The sequence below is a fragment of the Oryctolagus cuniculus genome, chromosome 1 (assembly GCF_051225735.1).
Source record: "Oryctolagus cuniculus isolate XC-2025 breed Fujian yellow rabbit chromosome 1, ASM5122573v1, whole genome shotgun sequence".
Classification (NCBI taxonomy): Eukaryota; Metazoa; Chordata; class Mammalia; order Lagomorpha; family Leporidae; genus Oryctolagus; species Oryctolagus cuniculus.
The window spans coordinates 184630079-184651281 of record NC_142867.1 but is presented as its reverse complement, the minus strand read 5'-3'; the positions used below and the strand labels follow the sequence as shown (position 1 = coordinate 184651281).

Below are 21203 nucleotides of genomic sequence, written 5' to 3'. Positions count from 1 at the left end.
TTATCTTTGGCATGTGGAATCATGGGTAATTTAAATTTTGTTTACTTTTATTTGCCTGCACTTTCTACAGTAGACATAACACTTTCATATCAGAACATGAACAAATGTTACCCTCTAAATACTTATCAGAAAAACCAAAACAACTGTTAACACAATGCTTTATGTGCTTGAAGGTTTTACCCTTTTCTGTGAATATTTTTCAGTCTAAATTTTCATTAAAAAAATTATCTGCTTAAGAAAATTTCTTTCTAGTCAGTCATTTCAGTTACCTAAAATTTCCAGCTTTGTAAGAAAGGAATTTCAGCTTTAATTAGGAGTATTAGTATAATATTTAATTAGGAGTATTAGTTATTTCTATAATTACAGAGACAGCTGGCAACCACAGAAAACTGGGAAGTAAAAGGATGGGAGATGAGGTGTGGGAGGCCTGTGGGTGGTATATATGGAAGAACTGGATGACTTGGTTTAGCATTACTTAATTACAAAGCAACAAGCAACAAGGTTAAATGTAATAGAAGACAGAAACCTTTTTCCACAAAAGAAAAGCTTGTACAGTCGAAAAGACAAGCAGGGCAAATACCAGTTTGGTATGTCATTATTAGCACTGAAAAAGTAATGCATCCAACACTAAATTTAAAAATAAATTATATCAAAATTCTCTCAAGGTCAAACTGCAAAAAGATGGACAGATTCCATCTCAACAATCAACTGAACAGCCCTGTGGTTATAAAACTATGGCGGGTTGAGAAAAAAAAAATCAATGCAAATACCAGTTAAATTACATTTATTATATAAAGAGATTCTATAATTTGATATGAAAAACAATGCAACTGCAATAGTTATCATAAGAGCAAAGAACATGAACATTTGACCCAAAAGGAAATACAGCTACCAGAAATACACAATTCAATCTCATTAATAATCAAAGAAATGACTGAGATGCCATTTCTTGCTTATTCAATACAGTTAACAGCAATTTCTACTTTTTTCTATTTTCTAAATGTATGCAAATATGCTATTTTTAGTAATAAAAAATGGAATTGTTAAAAAAAATAGTATGAAAACTTCTGCCAATGCAGAAATCATATAAACCATTAAAACGAATCAACACTTGTATGGGCAGTAAGTATAAAGTTCAGATCCCTGGAAGCCAATTCCTTTTACCTTGGTTCCTGAGTTTTACTATGGGATTGTCAATAAAGTTGTTCCTGATTTACACTCTGACAATCTACTAGGTATAGGGATATAGATATACCTATTTGAATATATATAAAAAATTTTTTCTTCAAATAACTATTCCCATAAACGATCTCCTCAGAATCACTTGTTAAAGAAGATTCCTACAATTCCATGTAAATCTTCCCCATGTAATTCTCAACCAATAGGGATATCACTGGTATTCAAGAGGCTGGAGGTCTACTTTAGTACCGCCTGCAACACAACTGTGTTTTAGGCTTTCTGTAGTTGGCTCTTAAGGGAATCTGAAGTTGGTCCTGTCCTCAAGACATGGCCAAAAGGACATTTTTCTGCTTTAATACAAAAGAGAGTATATCTACTACTTGCTCAGATCTTAACCTTGAGGCAGATAACACAGCTCAGAATGCACATGGGCTTGAGCAGCACCAGAGCAATCACCTGAAATCTCAAAATAATCATGGTAGGATGACTATACTGGGAGACTAAACTTAAAACCCTAGAGCTTTGTTCAGACTACATTTTTTTTAATATCCTAAGCCTTACTGAAAAGGTAGAAAATAGCAGAGCCTAAATTTATTGGGAAAAAGCAAATTCTATGAATTCTGAACTTTGCTAAATAACATGTATAAGAGCAACTCTAAAGAAAATATACAAGCAGAAAAATGTAAGTTTCATCTGAAGTAACAATTTATAGTCAAATGACAAATACAGTTGTCAATTTAGAATGTTGTAGCCCTTATCTAAATTCAGTATGACTATACAGATATTTATTCTCTGATACTGAATTCCCACTTAAATAGCTGATTAATGGAAACAATTCAAATTTAAGAACAATGTCACTATGGTTAAAACAGTCCAATTAATTTTAAAATTATATATGTGTGTACCTATTTGTCTTATTATGCATATATTTTCTTTCACCCTTCCACTGTCTCCAGGGAGAGAAACCAAATGCTGACTTAGGGCTAAACTGGTTTCTCTGGTTAATATTTTTGTTATTTCTCCTATCTGCCTAAGACCTAAGAAACTTCACATACTCCATATGCAACCACAAAACCAAATGAGTTGACATGTGTGAAAAACTCTGAAAAGAGGGAGGTAGCTAATAATTGGTGACTTTTCATTTATTATTTTAGGTTACAGCAGACCTCCCCTTGATGTTTTTCAAAGATGAAAATTTTGAAGGATAATGCACACAATTACATTTACTACAGTCACCTACAATTTGACTTAATAACACCACAAAGAGACATCTAATTTAAACATTGTTCTGCATATCTCCTTTCATTTGTTAAAACAGCTATGTTGAATACACTTTCAGAATGCATTTGTTAGCCACCTGATAAACAAAGCCAAACAAGACAAATAATGTTACCTTTTTATCTCACAACTACCAACCATTGTGAAGAAGATACAACTGAAGGGGAAATAGGAGATCATCCATGAAGAACTGCCAAGATATAACACCTTAGATCTAAGAATGATCTGAAGGTGCTGAGAGTGGCGACTCTCTAGAAGGTGATCCAGGGTTTTCTTCAGGGGGAAAAACCGTGAGGGTACAAGCTCGGATGCCACCGAGTGACTCTGGAAGGTCAAAAACTTTATGCCACTCATCTTTTTCTGGATCATATTTCTGGACAATTTCTACCATACAACGATTATTCCAAGAATATCCACCAACAACGTAGATTTTATTTTCAAAGACAGCAACTCCAACATCACTTTGACCTCTTAACATGGCAGCAATTGGTGTCCACTGGTCAAGCGTTGGTGAATAGTATTCACAGCTTAGAACATCATCATAATCACTTGTTCCTCTGAAGTGATTGCCACCGATGACATAGAGCTTATCTCCAACTGTACACATGCAATGCAATCCTCTGACTGTAGTCATTGGGGCCTTCTGTGTCCATTTGTCTGTATCCGGGTCAAAACACATGAGCTCATTTTGGAAAGTGTCATGGGTAATTCCTCCTGAAATATACATTAAGCCTCCATACACTGTTCCAGCATGGCCATAATGGGGTTCACTCATTTTTGCAACATAGCTCCACTCATTCATTCGTGGGTTGTAACATTCTACTGTGGCCAGTTCACCAGCTGCACTGCGCCCTCCAACTGCATACAAATGTCCTTTGAGAGCACTCAAGTGGAAGAAAGTGCGCTTTTCATTTAATGATGCAACTTGCATCCATTTATTATATCGAGGATCAAATCTAAAAACTGTATCGACAGCAGTTTTTCCTTTTGTATCATAATTACTTTGACCACCAACCACATAAAGGAAGTTTCCAATGACAGCAATGCCATGCTGGTAACGAGGAGCATCCATGGGGGCTAAAGATCTCCACTCTTGTGCTCTTTCATCATACATCCTTAATTCTTTACTGACAACCAGCTGTTGCCTCAACACTCCCCCTAAGGTAACCAAGTGCGTAGAGTCAGACCGAATGGCAGTTCTGTCAGACTGCATCACTGGCTGCATATATGGCATCATTTGGTAGTTGCTAGCTTCCAAAAGCAAGTTCACACAGGTATTGTCTGTTCTCATGAAATCCACGGTCTGCACATAATTGATGAGGTCCTGTGGTGTCATCAGTGGAAATCGAATATTCTTCATTAATTTTGCAGCATAATCCATCCGAGGATCTTCCAACCTTAGCCATCGACAGGCAGCCTTGAATAGTTCAAGTTCAGTACAGTGCTTTAGACTATTACTGGAAAGCACAAAGGCAAGCCGTTCAAAAGGGAGTTTTAGAAACTCTCCAGTACTCAGTAAAGCAGGGAAGTTCTTCAAGATGAAATTATTAACATATTTATCCACTTCTATTAGATTGTAGGTGTTAGCAATTCGTCCAACCTCAACGCAGTTATCCAAAGAGACTCCTGATATAAGAAATACTTTACAGAAATCCAAAACGGGTAAGATTTGTAAGAAGCTAGCAGCTTCAAGAGTGTCCTGAAGATTGTCCATGTTAAGAGAAAGTTTTGCAGTATAAATAAAATCAATGATTTTCTTCAGACCAACCTTGTTCACCCCATGAAGCTTAATGCACATTAAATCTTGCTCTTTCATTCCACCTGTGAACATAGCCTTGAAATAATCACTAGCAGAAGCCATCATCGCTCTGTGAACAGGGAAGATTTCATCTCCATCGCCCGGTACCAGGGTCACATCACAAAGCAAACCTTCTATTCTAAGCTGATCAAAGCCTTGCAGTACCACCGAACTGTGAGTATTGCTGGTAAAAAACCGTGTGGTTCCCGTCTTGCAAGGTTGCAGATGGGCAGAGACGCCCATTTCGCCGTTACCGAGAGACACTTTCATGTGAAAGCCTCCCTCTTGTACAGATGTATGCCGAAGAAAGCAATTATAACCCGAATGTTTTTCAGGAAACAGAGATGTCCACAGAGCTCACTTCCCCTAGCAAGGACGAGCAGTCACCGTGGCGCCCCTCAGGACACACCAGTCAGTCGTCCACTGGAAACTCTCCAGCGGCAGGGCCACAAACGGCGGTGGACCTCAAATCTAATTATTAGGCTGGCGATTCATCACCTTAAGGCAGTTAAATGACCCGGTTCACCTCGTCTGGCCTGCGCTGCCGCTCCTTCAGCAGTTCCGCTCGCAGCCGAGGGGGAGGTGCCGCCACGTACTGAGGCTCCGCCGCTCACTCTGCGGCGCGACCGGGCTCCTCCGCGGGCGGCCGCCTGCGCCTTCCGCTGTCACTCGACCGTCGCCGCGGCCACCGGCCAGTTTTGCAGCAAGGGCCTGGAACACCGCCTGGCCTTGGGCCTGGGCCGGGAACACAGAATTAGCCACTGACGCCGAGCCGATCCTTCCGGAAAGGCCTAGTCCCAGGATCCCCCGGGCTAGGAGCGTCCGTGGGAACTACTGCGCCTGCGCAGCCGTCTGCCCTGATTGGTGGGCGGGCTTGCCGACGTGTCCGGGAGGGGGAGGAAGAGCGGGATGGGCGGGGCGTGCGGGGGTTGGAGAAGCCGAGCGGTCGCAGGTGGGTGGTAGCGGGGCGCGGGGGAGTCTCCGTGTGCGTGAGGCTGGGTAGGCCGGAAGGAGTACCCGTAAGTTACACGCGCATTTGGTGTAGATGAGTCTGGATTCTTCTTTAAGGTGTAGGCTCGCTGGCCGCTTCTAACAATGAAATAAGAACGATTTTTGTATAAATTGAGAGGCCGCCTGGCAAAGTAACCGTAGGGGGAGGATGCTTAAATGATCTTTCTCTATAAAACACTTCATAAATTTTACCCGGTATAATTTAACAGACACTTCAATGATTTGGGTTCATATTTGAAATTTTTATCGTTGGAAACATAGTATTTGTCGCTAGTAAAATGTGACCATACGAATAGTAAAAACCTAGTATATTCATCATTTCTGGCTTAACAATGCAATGCCATCATAATTTTTTTTCAAGCTTTTGATTACCACTCACATTTTAAATGCACAATTTTCCACTAGTTACATAACATAGTTTCTTTGACCATTATTTTTACCTGGATATATACATTCTTAGCCTCTCTTGTCCTATAGAAACTAAAATCAACTTAATAGAAACTCACCCTGTTTTGGGTTATGTTTGGTAGAATATTGATTTAAGTCCATATTTCAGAAATACTGTCACGACAGTGTATTTCTCTGCTATTGATTTTTATCTTACTTTATTAACTTTCATTAATTACTATTTTAACTTTTGGCTTATGAATAAATGAATACTTTGATGCAATTTCTCCCAATATTTTCAAAGTCTGAGATTATTACTCCTCTAAATCCTTCCAGACTTTCTTTATGCCTATGTAAACTAAGGGAGTTACATTTAAAAAATTTTTATTTAAGGTATACAAGTTCCATGTATTTCATGTATACAGATTTAGGAACACAGTGATACTTCCTACCCACCCTCCCTCTGGCCCACGCTACAGCCCTTCCTCCTCAGCCTTCTCCTATTCTCACTCTGTTTTGTTTTTTTTTTTAATTTTATTTATTTGAAAGGCAGAGTTACAGAGAGGCAGGAGAGAGAGAGAGAGAGAGAGAGAGAGAAACAGATCTTCCATCTATTGGTTCATTCCCTAAATGTTTACAACAGCTGGAGCTGGGCTGTTCCAAAGTTAGGAGCCTGGAACCTGGAACTTCTTTCAGGTCTCCCACATGGATGCAGAGGCCTAAGCACTTGAACCATCTTCTGCTTTCCCAGACCACAGCAGAGAGCTGGCTTGGAAGTGGAGCAGCTGGAACTCGAACCAGTGCCCATATGGGATGCCGGCACTGCTGGCAGTGGATTTACCTGCCATGCCACAGTGCTAGCCCCTTCTGTTTACTTTATATTCATAAGGTTAACCCTACACTAAGAAAAGAGTTCAATAAATAGTATGAAAATAAAAAAAGCCACATTGTTCCTCAACAGTAGAGACAATGGCTGTAAACAATCATTGAATCTCCAACTGTCTATTTCACCCCAATACATTATATTTTAGGTACTCTATTAGTTACTACAGATAAGGGAAAACATATGGTATCTGTCATTTGGGGACTGACTTATTTCAAAAAATATAATGGTTTCCAGTTGCATCCATTTTGTTGCAAAAGAAAGGATTTCATTTTTAACAGCTGAATAGTACTCCATAGTGAGTATGTGTGTGTGTGTGTGTGTGTGTGTGTATACACCATAATTTCTTTATCCAGTCATCAGCTGATGGACATCTGGGTTGATTCCATATCTTAGCTATTGTAAATTGAGCTGCTATAAACATAAAGATACAGGGGCTAGCGCTATGGTTCACTTGGTTAATCCTCCGCCTGCGGTGCTGGAATCCCATATGGGCACCGGGTTCTAGTCCTGGTTGCTCCTCTTCCAGTCCAGCTCTCTGCTGTGGCCCGGGAAGGCAATGGAGAGGATAGCCCAAGTGTTTGGGCACCTGCACCCCTGTGGGAGACCAGGAAGAAGTACCTGGCTCCTGGCTTCAGATCTGCGTAGCTCCGGCTGTAGTGGCCATTTGGGGGGTGAACCAATGGAAGGAAGACCTTTCTCTCTGTCTCTCTTCCTCACTAACTCTGTCAAATAAATAAAAAATAATAAAAAATAGGGGTACAAATAACTCATATGCTGATTTCTTTTTGTGTGGGTAAATTCCCAGGAGTGGGATGGCTTGCTGGACCATATGGTAGGGCTGTATTCAGATTTGTAAAATATCTTGATACTGTTCTCCATAGTGGCTACACCTGTTTAAATTCCCACCAACAGTGGGTTAGGGCAGCTTTTCCCTACGTCCTCACTAGCACTTATTGTTTGTTGACTTCTGTATGAGAGCTGTTTTAACGGGGATGAGGTAAAACCTCATTGTGGTTTTTATTTACATTTCCTTGATAGTGATCCTGAGCATTTTTTCATGTGTCTGTTGGCCATTGAATTTCCTCTCTTGAAAAATGCCTGTTCAAGTCCTTTGTCCATTTCTTAACTGGATTGTTTGTTTTGCTGTTGAATTTTTGAGCTCTTTAGAGATTCTGGATATTAACCCTTTATCAGTTGCATAGGTACATTTTTTTAAAAAAATTTATATATTTATTTATTTCAAAATAAGAATTACAGAGAGAGAGAGAGAGAAAAGGAGAGGCAGAGAGAGAGGTCTTCCATCCGCTGGTTCACTCCCCAATTGGCCACAATGGCCCAAACTGCACTGATCTGAAGCCAGGAGCCAGGAACCTCTTCCAGGTCTCCCACATGGGTGCAGGGGCCCAAGGATTTGAGCCGTCCTCTACTGATTTCCCAGGCCATAGCAGAGAGCTGGATCAGAAGTGGAGCAGCTGGGACTCGAACTGGCGCCCATATGGGATACTGGCACCACAGGCGGTGGCTTTACCCACTTAGCCACAGTGCGGGTGCCTGCATAGTTACATTTTTATTACACTTTACCTATTTGAATATACAAGAATGCATATCTTATACATGATTCTGCATTTTCCTTTTTTTAACTTCATGCTCTCCCTGAGTTAGTATATACAGAGTTTCTTTAAGCTTTTATTATCTTTTAAAATTTATCATTTACTTGAAAGGCAGAATGACAGAGAGAGAGAGAGAGACGGAGAGATCTTCCATCCCCTGATTCATCCCCAAATGGCTTCAGTGACCAGGGCAGGGCCAGGCAGGAGCCAGGGGCATGAAATTTCATTCGAGTCTCCTCTTTCCATATCAGAGGCCCACGTATTTGGGCGATCTCTGTCGCTTTCCCGGGTGAATCGGCAGGCATTAGAAGGAACTGAATCAGAAGAGGAGCTAGGTTGGAAGTGGAGTAGCTGGGACTCCAACCACTGCTCTGTATGGGATGCCCGAGTTCCTGGCTGAGGCTTAATAGGCTGCACCACAAGGCCAGCCCTTTATAGTTTTAAGCAGTTGTTTTATTACCCACTGAATAGGTGGGTCATAAATTATATAACCAGTGTTTCTACTGATGGATGTTTAGTCTGTTTCAATTTTTTTCTATTGTTTCTGATAGATAACAGTAAGGTCTGCAAGGCTTAGACCACTGTGGTCCTCCAGTGTGGTGGAATGAGAAATACACAAGTCTGTGAGCTGCTCGCCTCTAGCCCGCTTTCACCCGACTCCCGGGCTCTGTGTGGTGACTCCGCGCCTCTTGCCCCCACCACACTCCTCCTCTCAGAAAGAATCCACAGCAGTACTCCAGAAGATGATCCAGGAGGTCAGAAGAAGTCGGTGTTTGGAAGGAAACTGACCTGGAGAAGTGCTTCCCGGGATTTATCTGCATTGGGAAGTCCTAGAAACTTGCTTCATGCAGGAGTTGGGGATGAAAGGATTCCCCTGAGCAGGGACAGCTCCATACTGCCTGCAAAGAGATACTTCCAAGGAATCAATCTCTATCTGGAAAAGAAAACAAGTACAGCTACTGTACCTGGAAGGTTGTCACGGAAAGAAATGTTCTCTGTTTCATGTCCAGCTTGCCAGCTAGATAATAGCTCTGGACCTCTGTGATTAATGAAATTATTATTACGTTAGTTTGTTTACTGAATGAAGAGAGAGAAAGCTCCTTTCTGTTGGTTTGCTCTCCAAATGCCCACATAGTCAAGGCTGGGCCAGGAACTCAATTCAGGCTTCTTTCATATGAGTGACAGAAACTCAATTACTTGAGCCATCATGCTGCTTCTCAGGGTATGCAGTGGCAAGAAGCTGGAATCAAGATCTGCAGCTGGGAACTGAAACCAAGTTCTCTGATGTGGGATACATGTGTCTTAACTGCTGGGTTCAACTCCTGCTCCTTGGTGGAATTATTCTTTTGGACAGATACACTTTATTATATTTCCACACATCTAGTCATCTTTTTAAAAAATGTTTATTTATTAATTTATTTGAGAGGCATAATTATAGACAGAAAGAGGGAGAGACATAGAGAGAGACGTCTTCCATCTGCTGGCTCACTCTCCAAATGGCTGCAACAGCCGGAACTAAGCCAATCTTAAGCCAGGAGCCAGGAGCTTCTTCCAGGCCTCCAATGTGCCTATAGCCCAAGCACTTGGGCTATCATCCACTGCTTTCTCAGGCCACTAGCAAGGAGCTGGATCAGAAGTGGAGCAGTCAGGACTCAAACTGGCCCCCATGTGGGATACTGGTTCTATAGGCTTAGCCTACCATGTCACAAGGCTGGCCACAAGTCTAGTCATTTTAAAAGACTATATCTTTCATGGCCAGTGCCGTGGCTCAACAGGCTAATCCTCCGCCTTGCGGTGCCAGCACACCGTGTTCTAGTCCCAGTTGGGGTGCCGGATTCTGTCCCAGTTGCCCCTCTTCCAGGCCAGCTCTCTGCTGTGGCCTGGGAGTGCAGTGGAGGATGGCCCAAGTACTTGGGCCCTGCACCCCATGGGAGACCAGGATAAGTACCTGGCTCCTGCCATCGGATCAGCGCGGTGCGCTGGCTGCAGCGCACGGGCCGTGGCGGCCATTGGAGGGTGAACCAACGGCAAAGGAAGACCTTTCTCTCTGTCTCTCACTCTCACTGTCCACTCTGCCTGTCAAAAAAAAAAAAAAAAAAAAGACTGTATCTTTCTACTTTCATCATGAAGTGAATCAAGTCAAATTTATCACAACACTTTTTGGTAGTGTTAAGGAACTATAAGTTAAAGAATCCAGTTCTTATGGGCATTTACCCCTTATAGATGGCATTACTAATTTACTTACCTATAGCATAAACTATAATTATTATATTTTAGTAATTTTGGTTGGATGATAAGCTCACCTTTACATTGTACTAATTGTGTAAAAACTGTTCACCTTTATATTCTTAAATTATTCTTTTCATTAAGGATTTACAATTCATTTTTTTTAAAGATTTTATTGATTTATTTGAGAAGTAGAGTTACATATAGTGAGAGGGAGAGAGAGCGATAGGTCTTCCATTTGCTGATTCACTCCCTAGATGGCCGCAACCACCAGAGCTGAGCCCATCCTAAGCCAGGAGCCAGGAGCTTCCTGCAGGTCTCTTACACAGGTGCAGGGGCCCAAGCACTTGGACCATCCTCCACTGCTTTCCCAGGCCATAGCAGAGAGCTGGATCAGAAGAGAAGCAGCTGGAACTAGAACTGGCGTCCATAAGGGATACCGGCACTGCAGGCGGAGGGTTAACCTATTATGCTACAGTACCAGCCCCAATACAGTTCATTTTCTAGAGCTAGATTTTGTACGAATCCTTTAGTAAAGTATTTATTTATTTGAAAGTCAGAGTTACAGAGCAGAAGGAGAGACAGAGAGATCTTCCACCTGCTGTTTCAATCCTCAGATGGCTGCAGTGGCAGACTGAGCTAGCTGAAGCTAGGAGTCAAGAGTTTTATCTGGGTCTCCCCATGTGAGTGGCAGAGGCCCAAACACTTGGGCCATCTTCCACTGCTTTTCCCAGGCCATTAGAGGGAGCTGGAACTGGTGTCCATATGGGATGCCAGCATCACAGACGGCAGCTTTACCTGGTACTCCACGGTGCTGGCTCTGTAAGAATTTATGCCCTTCTATTCCGTGATGTTTTGCTTGGTGATCTTTTCTGATTGCCTTTAGAACCTTTATAATGGTCAGGGGTTTCATAAAAACCATGAAATTTCATGGCTTTAAAAAATTAATAATAATAGTTAAATATTAATAATAAATATAAAATTCAGAGATACTTCATTCATCAGGTGGAAGAGTGAAACTGGATCAGAAAATTTCTCTTCCGTAAAACCTCAGGTAAAAGACAAAGATTGGATTAAAACCACAGAAAATACAGTTATAGCAACATCAAAAAGAGAGGCCCAAGGAGCAGGAAGAATACTTTTGCAAGTAAGAAAATAGATTTAAAAGAACAGAAATCCAACTTAGGGAACTATCCATAACTCACCATATGGGATTCTGCATGCAACTCTGTTGTGATTGGAAATAACTCAGCTTCTCTTAACCTCAGCTTTTCAAATGAAAAATGGAGTTTACAAAATTGTAGAGCTGACAAAAGTGCACTTTAAGCTACATAGGGTAGTTCTTTATGCAGTTACCATCTAACTTTGTCATTTGCTCAATGTAGATCTATGTCAGAACATTACATGTCTTTTTCTATAGAATGATTTGAAACTACCATCTCTTTCTCTGTAGCTGACTGACAGAAAAAATGAGCTAAATTCTGGCAAAACCTTTAACACGAAAAAAGAGGTATGCATCATATCCAAGATATGTATAATTTGTGTTAAGTTAGCATGGTGGCTTGAATCAGTACCTGAAGTTGGAAGGAATTTCATAGGACAGAATGGGAAAGATACTGTAGTCTGCTGCTGATTCGGGAGAGTCAGGAACCTGGCACAATTTTCCCGGCATCTCGCCCTGCTTTCCTGGATCTAGTCCTTTCGCATCGCAGTAGCTTCCTTCTCCAAGGCAGAAATCACTGGGCAGCCTCTTCACTTTCTTCTCCTGCACTGCCCTTTTAGCACAGCTGCTTCCTGTTCTGTACTTAAAGTAATGAAGGCTTTCCCAGAAAGACACAAATGAAAGTAAAAGTTCAACGATACTTCTAGGCTTTGCAGGGTGTATGTGAGAGAAGTCTCCTTTTATTATTTGAAAATTTTTAATAACATCAGGGCAATCCATGTAGTTTAAAGGAAACTGAAATCAGGATCACGGGACAGGGTGGGCTGATAAAACTCTTACAGGAACAGAGCCCCTGGATAGACAAGTGTGACAGTCAGAGACCACCTGTGTGGAGGGTAAGAACCTGATCTGTGCAGACGCGCTGCTCTCTGGGAATTTGCCTCTAGAGTTGAAGAGACTCCTTCACAGCAGGAATTGACAGTAATGTTGAAATAAGCCTCTTCTCACAGTCTTTGTAACAAAGTCTTTAGCATCAGAGAGGACAAGACCCTTCTGGACCATGGGTAGCTGTGGAGAGGAAAAAGACAAAGAGGAAGGCGTTGTGGCTTGGAGGGTAAAGCTGCCACCAGCAATGCTGGCATCCCATATGGATGCCCTTTTGAGACCCGATTGCTCCACTTCCGATCCAGCTCTCTGCTAATGTGCCTAAGAAAGGAGTGGAAGATGGCCCAAGTGCTTGGGCCCCTGCACTCATGTGGGAGATCCAGAAGTTCCTGACTCTTGGCTTCAGCCCTGTCCAACCCTGGTGGTTATGGCCATTAGGGGAATGAACCAGCAAATGGAAAATCAATCTCTCTCTCTCTGTCTCTCTCTCTCTCTGTCTCTCTCTCTCTCTCTCCCTCTCCTGTGTGTGTGTGTGTGTTCCTTGCTCAGTGTAACTCTTTCAAATAAATAAATATTATTTTTAGAAAAGGACCAGAACGTGTTCCCTTCCTCTAGTTTCCTGTGCAGACCCAAAGCTCCTGATTAATGACCCCCTTGACATCCTAATACTAAGAATGGGTAGAACCTGAAAGTCTGAAGGCGAAACTGCAAAGGTCCATATTTTGAGTGCAATCTTATGAGCCGGTGCATTACATGTTTCTGTGAATAGTAAATTCCCAGTTTCACAAACTCATTTTTTTATAACAGGCCTCTTGACTTCATGATTAAGAAAAGTATTAATTGTAACTTTGCATAAGGATTGGAACATCCCTTTCGCTATTGACACAGTAGTAAAAGAGAACAGCCTGTTCCACATCTGCCTGAAAATTCTTCGTTACTTTTTGTGAAAAGCACAGCTAATTACTGCTTTTTCACTGAACCTTATTCCTTGGCCAAGTGGTTCACTCACAATGCTAAATTCCTAGAGGCTGCTTCACAGTTGATTTAAAGCTATTTTTAAAGTGATTAGCCTAGATTAGAATTACTGATGTGTTCCTGTTCTGTCTTGTTCCTTCAAGAGTCCCTTGAACGAGAAGTCTTCACCTGATTCATCTCAGAATATATATCAAAGAAAGGTTTTGGACAGTTCTGACTTGAGGATTACCATGATAGCATCTAATTAAAACACACCAGAAGAGGCTCGCGCGGCCGGGGCGCTGCTGCTGCGGCTCTTGCCGGAGATGAGTTGAGCACCCCTCAGCGGAACGCCCGCCTCCCGCCCCCCGCCGCCCTGCTGCGTGCGCTCCCCCCCCCCCCCCCCCCCCCCCCCCCGCCAAGGCCGGCCTCATCTTGCTGGAGGCGGTGAAATGCAAGATCCAGGCGCCGCAGCAGCAGGTGGACTAGGCGGAGGACCGCGCACCCAGCCTGCCGCGGGAGCTGGACGGCGAGCGTGAGCGGAGCGAGAAAGCGGGGGGCGCTGTGGCAGCTCTAAATCCGCGCATCCAGCTTGTGGAGGAGCTGGACAGAGCTCGGGAGCGACGGGCCACAGCCGGGCAGAAGCTGGAAGAGGCCGAGAATGCTGTGGATGAGAGCGAGAGGGGAGTGAAGGCCCCATGATCGAACACCGGACCGTGAAAGATGAGGAGAAGGTGCAAGTCAAAGAAGCCAAGCACATCGCTGAGGAGGCGGACCGCAAGTTCCAGGAGGTGGCCGGGAACTTGGTCATTCTGGACAGCAAGCTGGAAAGGGCAGAAGAGCGTGACGAGGTGTCTGGGCTAAAATGTGGTGACCTGGAAGAAGAGCTCAAGAATGTCACTAATAATCCGAAGTCGCTTGAGGCCGCCTCTGAGAAGTATTCTGAAAGGAAGATAAATACAAAGAAGAAATTAAACTTCTGTCCGACAAGCTGAAAGAGGCCGAGACACCTGCCGGATTTGCAGAGAGAATGGCAGCCAAACTGGAAAAGACCATTGATTACCTGGAAGAAAAACTCGCCCAGGCGACAGAAGAGAACATGGGTTTTCATCAGATACTGGATGAGACGCTAAACAACTTAACTGTATATAACCCAAACCGAAGAGCCTCGTGCCAGCAGAAACTGTAGTGTTCCACGTGTTTGTCTTCTCTTGTAAGACGTTCCTACTGTTACCATATCTTTGCTTTGCTGGAAATGTCAAGCCAGTTAGGAATACATGACTAAATATTTTGTGTATCAGAGAAGCTTTGAGCACCAGTTCAATGTAATTCCTTCCTTTTTTCCCCAAATGGCACCAGCTTTTTCATCTCTATTTTTAGCCTGAAGTTGCATGTTTTCCTAACAGGATCTTTCCTACTGAGTATCCTCTCTTAAGACTGAGAGCATTTGATTCCTGGGCGAATAGACAACCCCCCGATTTTTTGAGAACACAGACTCCTCATAATCTATCTAGTCTTGGGTTGATTTAAAATGCTGGTGAACATAACCTTCTGGGCCCCTGTTGTGGAGACCACAGGAAGCTGGTGACTATGACATTAAAATGGGTGGGGATTTTCCATCCAGAGCAGGAAAAAAAGGGGAGGAGGGGCAAGCTATTGTGGGAAGTCGTAAATCATAGATCAGTCTAATCACTCTGGCCCTTTTCCACACGCCACTGTGCAGAACAAGCATTCTCTGAGCCACCAGCATGACAATGCTTGGGGAGCGGTCACCATCATTTCCCAAGGATTTTCTGGATAGTTCCTTGAGGTTATGCTTTTCTCTGAGTTTCCTTCATTCCCGAGTTGTTCTCTGAGGAGCAGGTGCCTTGTGCCAACAATGACCCATGCTTGTCTGGCATGCATATGAAGTTCAGTCCTGGTCAGGTCAGCCATATCAGAAGGCTGCTCGTCACCAATAAACTGAGCGAGCTTTTTTTCCCTTTTTTTTATTAACACATATTGGGCCGAAGAGGCCTGTCTGGGAGCCAGGAACGTTACTGGCTTCATGTCATCTCCATACTTGAGGAAATTGCAAAGGGAGGATTTCTGTATCTAGGACTTTGGAATTCTGTCATCAGGACCAAATTAATAAAAAGACCAAGAAACTCCTGATGAAACTGGATATGGAGTATTTGGTAGACAGCAGCTGCACATTTTCACTTTCTTACATTTCTGCTTTCTCAGTTAACATCCCAGACCTGAAGCATTTCATACTCTCAGACAGTGTGGGGGCCAATTCAAGTTTATGATTCTGACTGAAAAGCAGCCTGCTTCTAGCTTATCTGAACCCTCTGCTCCTCACTCCTCTGTATTAAGCATCACAGTACCCAAGAAATACACTAGCCAATTGTGCGTGGAATAAAACCCACAATTTTCTTTAGATTCTTGCAACTGTATCATATGTAATCGTGTCACTTTTTCTACATTTTGATCAAATAAATTTTTACAGAAACTAAAAATAAATAAATAAATAAATAAAATACACCAGAGACACTCTAGTCATCTTACATCAAACCTGTCTTTTGGCAGAGTTCCCAAAACAAAGAAAAGAAAATATTACTATGGACAAGTGAATTACTGTGAGTACAGCACAAATCCCTGTGAACAGGAGATAAACATCTATAACATGCATTTTGCTGGCTCAACAGTATACTGAAGGGTGCACATTGTGACACAGCAGGTTAAGTCACCTGTTGGGATGCCTACATCCCTTATCAGAGTGCCTGAGACCAAGTCCCACCTCTTCTTTCTGATCTAGCTTCCTGTTAAGAGTCTTTTGAAAGAGAGATCGTTACCTGTTTAAGCTCAGAATATATCTCTTTGATGTATATATTATTTTATATATATTCTTTGATATATTTATCAAAAAGTGGTTTGTGACAGCTTTTACTTGGTATTTACCATGATAGCTTCTAATTAAAACATACCAGAGACCCCCTGGCCATCCTTACATCAAACCTGTCTTTTGGTAGAGTTTCCAAATAAAAGAAGATACTACTAGGGGAGACTGAAAGACATTGGATTTTGGATCAAGAACCTGTGTTGCTTCCACCCACATGGGAGACTGGATGGAGTTCCTGGTTCCTCACTTAGGCCCAGTCAAGGCTATCGTGGGTATCTGTAGAATGAACCTGTGGATATAAGAAATCTCTCTCTCTCTCTCTCTCTCTCTCTCTCTCTCTCCCTTCCAATACATTTTTAAAATGAATAAATACACATTTAAAAGCAGATAAACCGAGACCCACAAAATTTAAGGAATGAGTTTCAAATCTCACTGCCTATAGTCAGTCAAATGGACTGTCTTTGTCAACATGTATAGATAGTATCTGAACGTTTTTCAGAGGGAGTTCAAGTGATTAGTCTGAAAGTTAATATATTATACTCTTCTTACATCAGAGATTCTAGTTCAACAAAAGTACAGGAACTAAGGTGAAGCCAGACAAGGATGGCCATATCAGTAAAGGACTATGTGGCACCCTGACCACACAGGGACCCTCCTCTAAAGGATGCCAGGCAGAGAATGTCAGAAAATCACACGGAGAGTTTCTTGACTCACTGGTTTCTCATTCTCTGCTATCTCATCACAAAACCTACTCATACTTTGGTAGCATCTAAAAGTTCTCTCTCATCAGACAGGGTGAGGTGAGTGATCTGTGAATCAGAATTGAGAAGTGATGTCTCTAGGGGCACCCATCCAGTCAGCGATGAGAAGCAGAGATAGAATTCACAGATATTTCTATTTATATGTTCAGTATGTTCAGTGTGCTTCTCTCCATGTTCAATTTAATCTAAATTCAGGGTTAATTTTTTTTTTTTGCATGCCAAACTAATGAAAACACCCAATATTTCTTCCTAGCTTTCTTTATGAAATTCGAGGGCCCCGGAGCATCATGGAGTTGAACTGAAAGAGAAAATCCAAAATGAAATCACTGGAGTAATGAAGAAAGGAACATCTTCAAGTCAGAGCTAAGGATGAGTGTAACCCCTGAAGCTTGCCAGGCTTGTCTGTCACTGCTCTGCTTCTGAATGTGCCTTGAACCTTCTGTCTTCTGAGAGATAGACACAAGTTCCCTTTTGAGGTCCCCGTCCAGAGTAGTGAGAACAAGACCCAGACCCTGAAGGGAAAATAAAGGAAACCACAGGAGCAGATGTTTTTTCAAGTGGGGAAGCTGGGGAAGATTCTGCTCTTTGTCGTTTTTGAAACCTTTGAATCCATCGAATTGTTATTCTGGTCACCTTATCTCTGACATCTACCTGCTCCTAGACCCTGCTACCTCCTCACTTTGAATTTTATCAATACTGCCAATGGATGCTTTTCTGACTCCCAATCTCTTTTACCACTGGACCTCATAATGTTGATGGATCATTTCATTCCACCATTTGCCTTTTACTTTCTACCCATAGCATGTAAAAATGCTAGGATCCTACACCCCACTTTGTCAACACAACTTCCTAACTTCTCTCACATTTCCAAAGTCCCTCTTTCCACCTCCAGTTATCCATGTTTCAAGGATGGATTCCATGGCCAAGTCACAAAGTTCTTTGGAGAAAATTCTCATGAAGGACAGGGAGAGGAAGTGCCAGCATCCCATATAGGTGGCGGTTCAATCCTGGCTGCTCCACTTCCGACCCAGCTCTCTGCTATGGCCTGGGAAAGCAGTAGAAGATGGCCCAAGTCCTTGGGCCCCTGCACCCACACGGGAGACCCGGAAGAAGCTCCTGGTTCCTGGCTTTGGATCGGCTCACTCTGGCCGTTGTGGCTATTTGGAGAGTGTACTAGCAGATGGAAGAACTCTCACTCTCTCTTCTTCTCTTTCTTTTCTCTCTCTATTTCTCCCCCCACCACCACCACTCTGTAAAATTGCCTTTCAAATAAATAAATAAATCTTAAAAAGAAAAAGAGGAAAAACAGAGCTTGTCCTATTCTGGGCAGAGATCGTCAAGCTAGTACAGAATCTGTAAGCTTCAAGAAAGCTCACCTTTGCTTAGGTTCTAAGTTCCTCATGTGATTGCAATATAGAATATATAGTGGTTTTGTAACAGTTTTTATTGGGAAATTTGAGATTTCAAAAATACCAATGTCCTGCCAGCTTAAGCACACATTGTAGAACTGAACTTTGAAGTACTGTGCAAGATTTTTCCTTCATGCCATCATTTGTGTGTGTGTGTGTGTGTGTTTAAGATTTATTTTACTTATTTGAAAGAGTCACAGAGAGAGGTAGAGACAGAGAGAGAGATCTTCTGGGTATCCCATGTTGGTGCAGGGGCCCAAGGACTTGGGCCATCTTCCACTGCTTTCCCAGGCCACAGCAGAGAGATGGATCGGGGAGGAGCAGCCAGGACTAGAACCAGTGCCCATATAGGATGCCGGCACTTCAGGCCAGGGTTTTAACCCGCTGCACCACAGCGCTGGCCCCTGTGGTGGTTTTTGTTTGTTTGTTTGTTTGTTTTGGTGAGAATCCTTGGGATGACACCTTTGGTTACAAGTTGTTTAAAAAAATAAATTTCAGAGATTGTATACTTTAATAATCTAATTACCAAATTTTCCCTTTTCTAATATAATTTTAGTGTTGTTATTAAAGGCAAACTTCATTTTATCATAAGTGTGGGTATGCTGAAAATTCTTCTATTTTTACTATCATTCCTTACATTCTTTCTGTTTATATTTCATCATATTTTTGAGCACCAATTTCATGAACATCATAAATTCTTGAGAATGCATGTTTAACCAAGTTGAAATGAATTTAATAGTATGAGACAATCCCTTTCTGTTATGGGAAAGTGAAACTGGATCAGAGAATGTGTTTCCCAACCTCCAAGGAAAAGAATAAAATTAGGTGAAAATCTAATTGTGTCAGAAAAAAATTCAAGTAGCATCAAACAATAAAAGGAAGACAAGGAAACAAGATACTTTAATAATTTGGGTTCAAAGCATGTTTTAAAATTTAACAGAATTCCAAAATATGAATTTTAATCAATTATTTGTACCATGCAATATAGAACTCCACATTGAACCAAGATTTGTCCAGGACATATGGGTGGTCTTGGCTACTTCACTAAAATCTCTGAGCCTCATTTTTTCTCAAGATAAAATAAGGTGAGAATAATTCTAGAACGGTTGCAGTAAACAAGCTAAAACATTTCAAAGCATTTAGCAGAGTATCTTTTCAGAGCAATGGCTTACATATGCGGGAGAGGACCTAAGTGTGAAGCTGCTCTATTTGTTTCTTATTGACTGTATCAGAACAGTGAACTCGGCTGGCGCCGCAGCTCAATAGACTAATCCTCCGCCTTGTGGCGCTGGCACACGGTGTTCTAGTCCCGGTAGGGGCACCAGATTCTGTCCCGGCTGCCCCTCTTCCAGGCCAGCTCTCTGCTGTGGCCAGGGAGTGCAGTGGAGGATGGCCCAAGTGCTTGAGCCTTGCAACCGCATGGAAGACCAGGAGAGGCAGCAGAGCGCCGGCCACAAAGGAAGACCTTTCTCTCTGTCTCTCTCTCTCTCACTGTCCACTCTGTCTGTCAAAAAACAAAACTAAACAAAAAACAGTGAACTCTTCTACCTGTCTCTCGGTAATGACCACAAAAACGTGAGAGTCTAAAAGATAGAATTATGCGAAGTTTCCTGGAGAAGGCTGAAAAACGGTCACCCTTCACACCAGAGACAGCCAATTTTTATGTCCACTTATAAATGGTGGCTTGTATCTCTCTGGCAGAGAGATGGTTACTCTAATAAACTGAGGGTGAAGGATATACAATAGAGAGGCTGATTCCCTATGTGGAACTGTTCCTTCCTCCCTTCTTTTCTGGCTAGTTTTCTTTTCAAGAGTTTCCTCCTTCCCCAATGTAGAAATCCCCAGTGGGCAGTGCTCTTCTCTCCTCATTAACCTGCACTGCCCAGTCATACAGCTGCTTCTTGTTCCTCTGTGGCTTCCGGGTATCAGTTTTCTCTGAAGCAAACACAACCACCAACTGAAAGTAAAAGTTGAATTAAATTTCTACATTTTTTTAGAAACTCCCCTGTGAAAGATCTTTTTATTTTCTTCTTGTGAGTATTTGTGGAAATGAGGGAATGCCCTTGTTACAATGATGCAACACTAGCGGAGGAAAGAAGGAAACAGAAAAGAGATTTTACAGGGGCAGTAGTGGGTAGTGGGGGAAGAGCCATTAAAATTTAAGGGTACAGAGGAAGAACGCCGCCTACTGGGCACAACAAAGACACAGACCAACTCTGGAGGACAGACGTTTCTGTTCTATGCAGATTCTGTCTCCTTGCAGATTTTTCTCCAGGATGAAAAGAGGCTGTTTCTTGGACAGAACTGACTTGAATGTGGGAAGAAGCCGTTTATCTTGGAAAAATCACTCCAAGCTTCAAGCGCCGCATGCTGCCTTTGGCCAATGGCAGCCACGTGGAGGGAGAAAAGGGTCAAAATGTACTCCTGGTCGCCAGCCTGCTCAGTAGACCTGAAAAAAAAAATCACTCCTTTACACAGTGTACCTACACTAGCACAGGAGCCTGTCAATCAGGGTGAAGAACTTCAGGGGGGAATCAGGAATAATCTGGTGGCACACTAACTCTGGGGAGTAAGTTGCCAATTTTACAAATTAATTCCTTCTATCAGATCACATTGCCTGACGCTAGAATCGGGGGAAAATTTTTACTACTACTCTGACCAATCAGCTTGCATCCTCTCCACCTTGACTCAGTAGTTAACTGACAGCCTGTGCAGTACCTATTTGGGTCGGACAGGACATATTACCCTACCTTCCATGATGTAACTGAAGGAG

General features: G+C 42.5%; 1 protein-coding gene, 1 long non-coding RNA gene and 1 pseudogene across 4 annotated transcripts; 2 read left to right on the top strand and 1 right to left on the bottom strand.

Moving 5' to 3' along the window:
• Nucleotides 1-767: 767 nt before the first annotated feature.
• Nucleotides 768-5107, bottom strand: KLHL9 (kelch like family member 9). Its single transcript, XM_008254033.5, has one exon. The coding sequence runs from the start codon at nt 4523-4525 to the stop codon at nt 2672-2674; it is 1854 nt and encodes a 617-aa protein (XP_008252255.2). The 5' UTR covers nt 4526-5107; the 3' UTR covers nt 768-2671.
• A 41-nt stretch (nt 5108-5148) lies between these two features.
• LOC149128784 (uncharacterized) lies at nt 5149-13013 on the top strand. 2 transcript variants are annotated; one of them, XR_016224022.1, is made up of 2 exons: nt 5149-5207; nt 8701-13013. It is a non-coding gene; the product is annotated as an uncharacterized LOC149128784 (long non-coding RNA). The 2 variants fall into 2 exon arrangements; XR_016224023.1 differs by having other exon boundaries at nt 5179-5274; nt 8701-9521.
• Nucleotides 13014-13509: 496 nt separating this feature from the next.
• On the top strand, nt 13510-18714 carry LOC138844440 (tropomyosin alpha-4 chain pseudogene; annotated as a pseudogene). The gene is made up of 2 exons (XR_016215154.1): nt 13510-13557; nt 13800-18714. The product of XR_016215154.1 is annotated as a tropomyosin alpha-4 chain pseudogene (transcript).
• Nucleotides 18715-21203: the final 2489 nt, after the last annotated feature.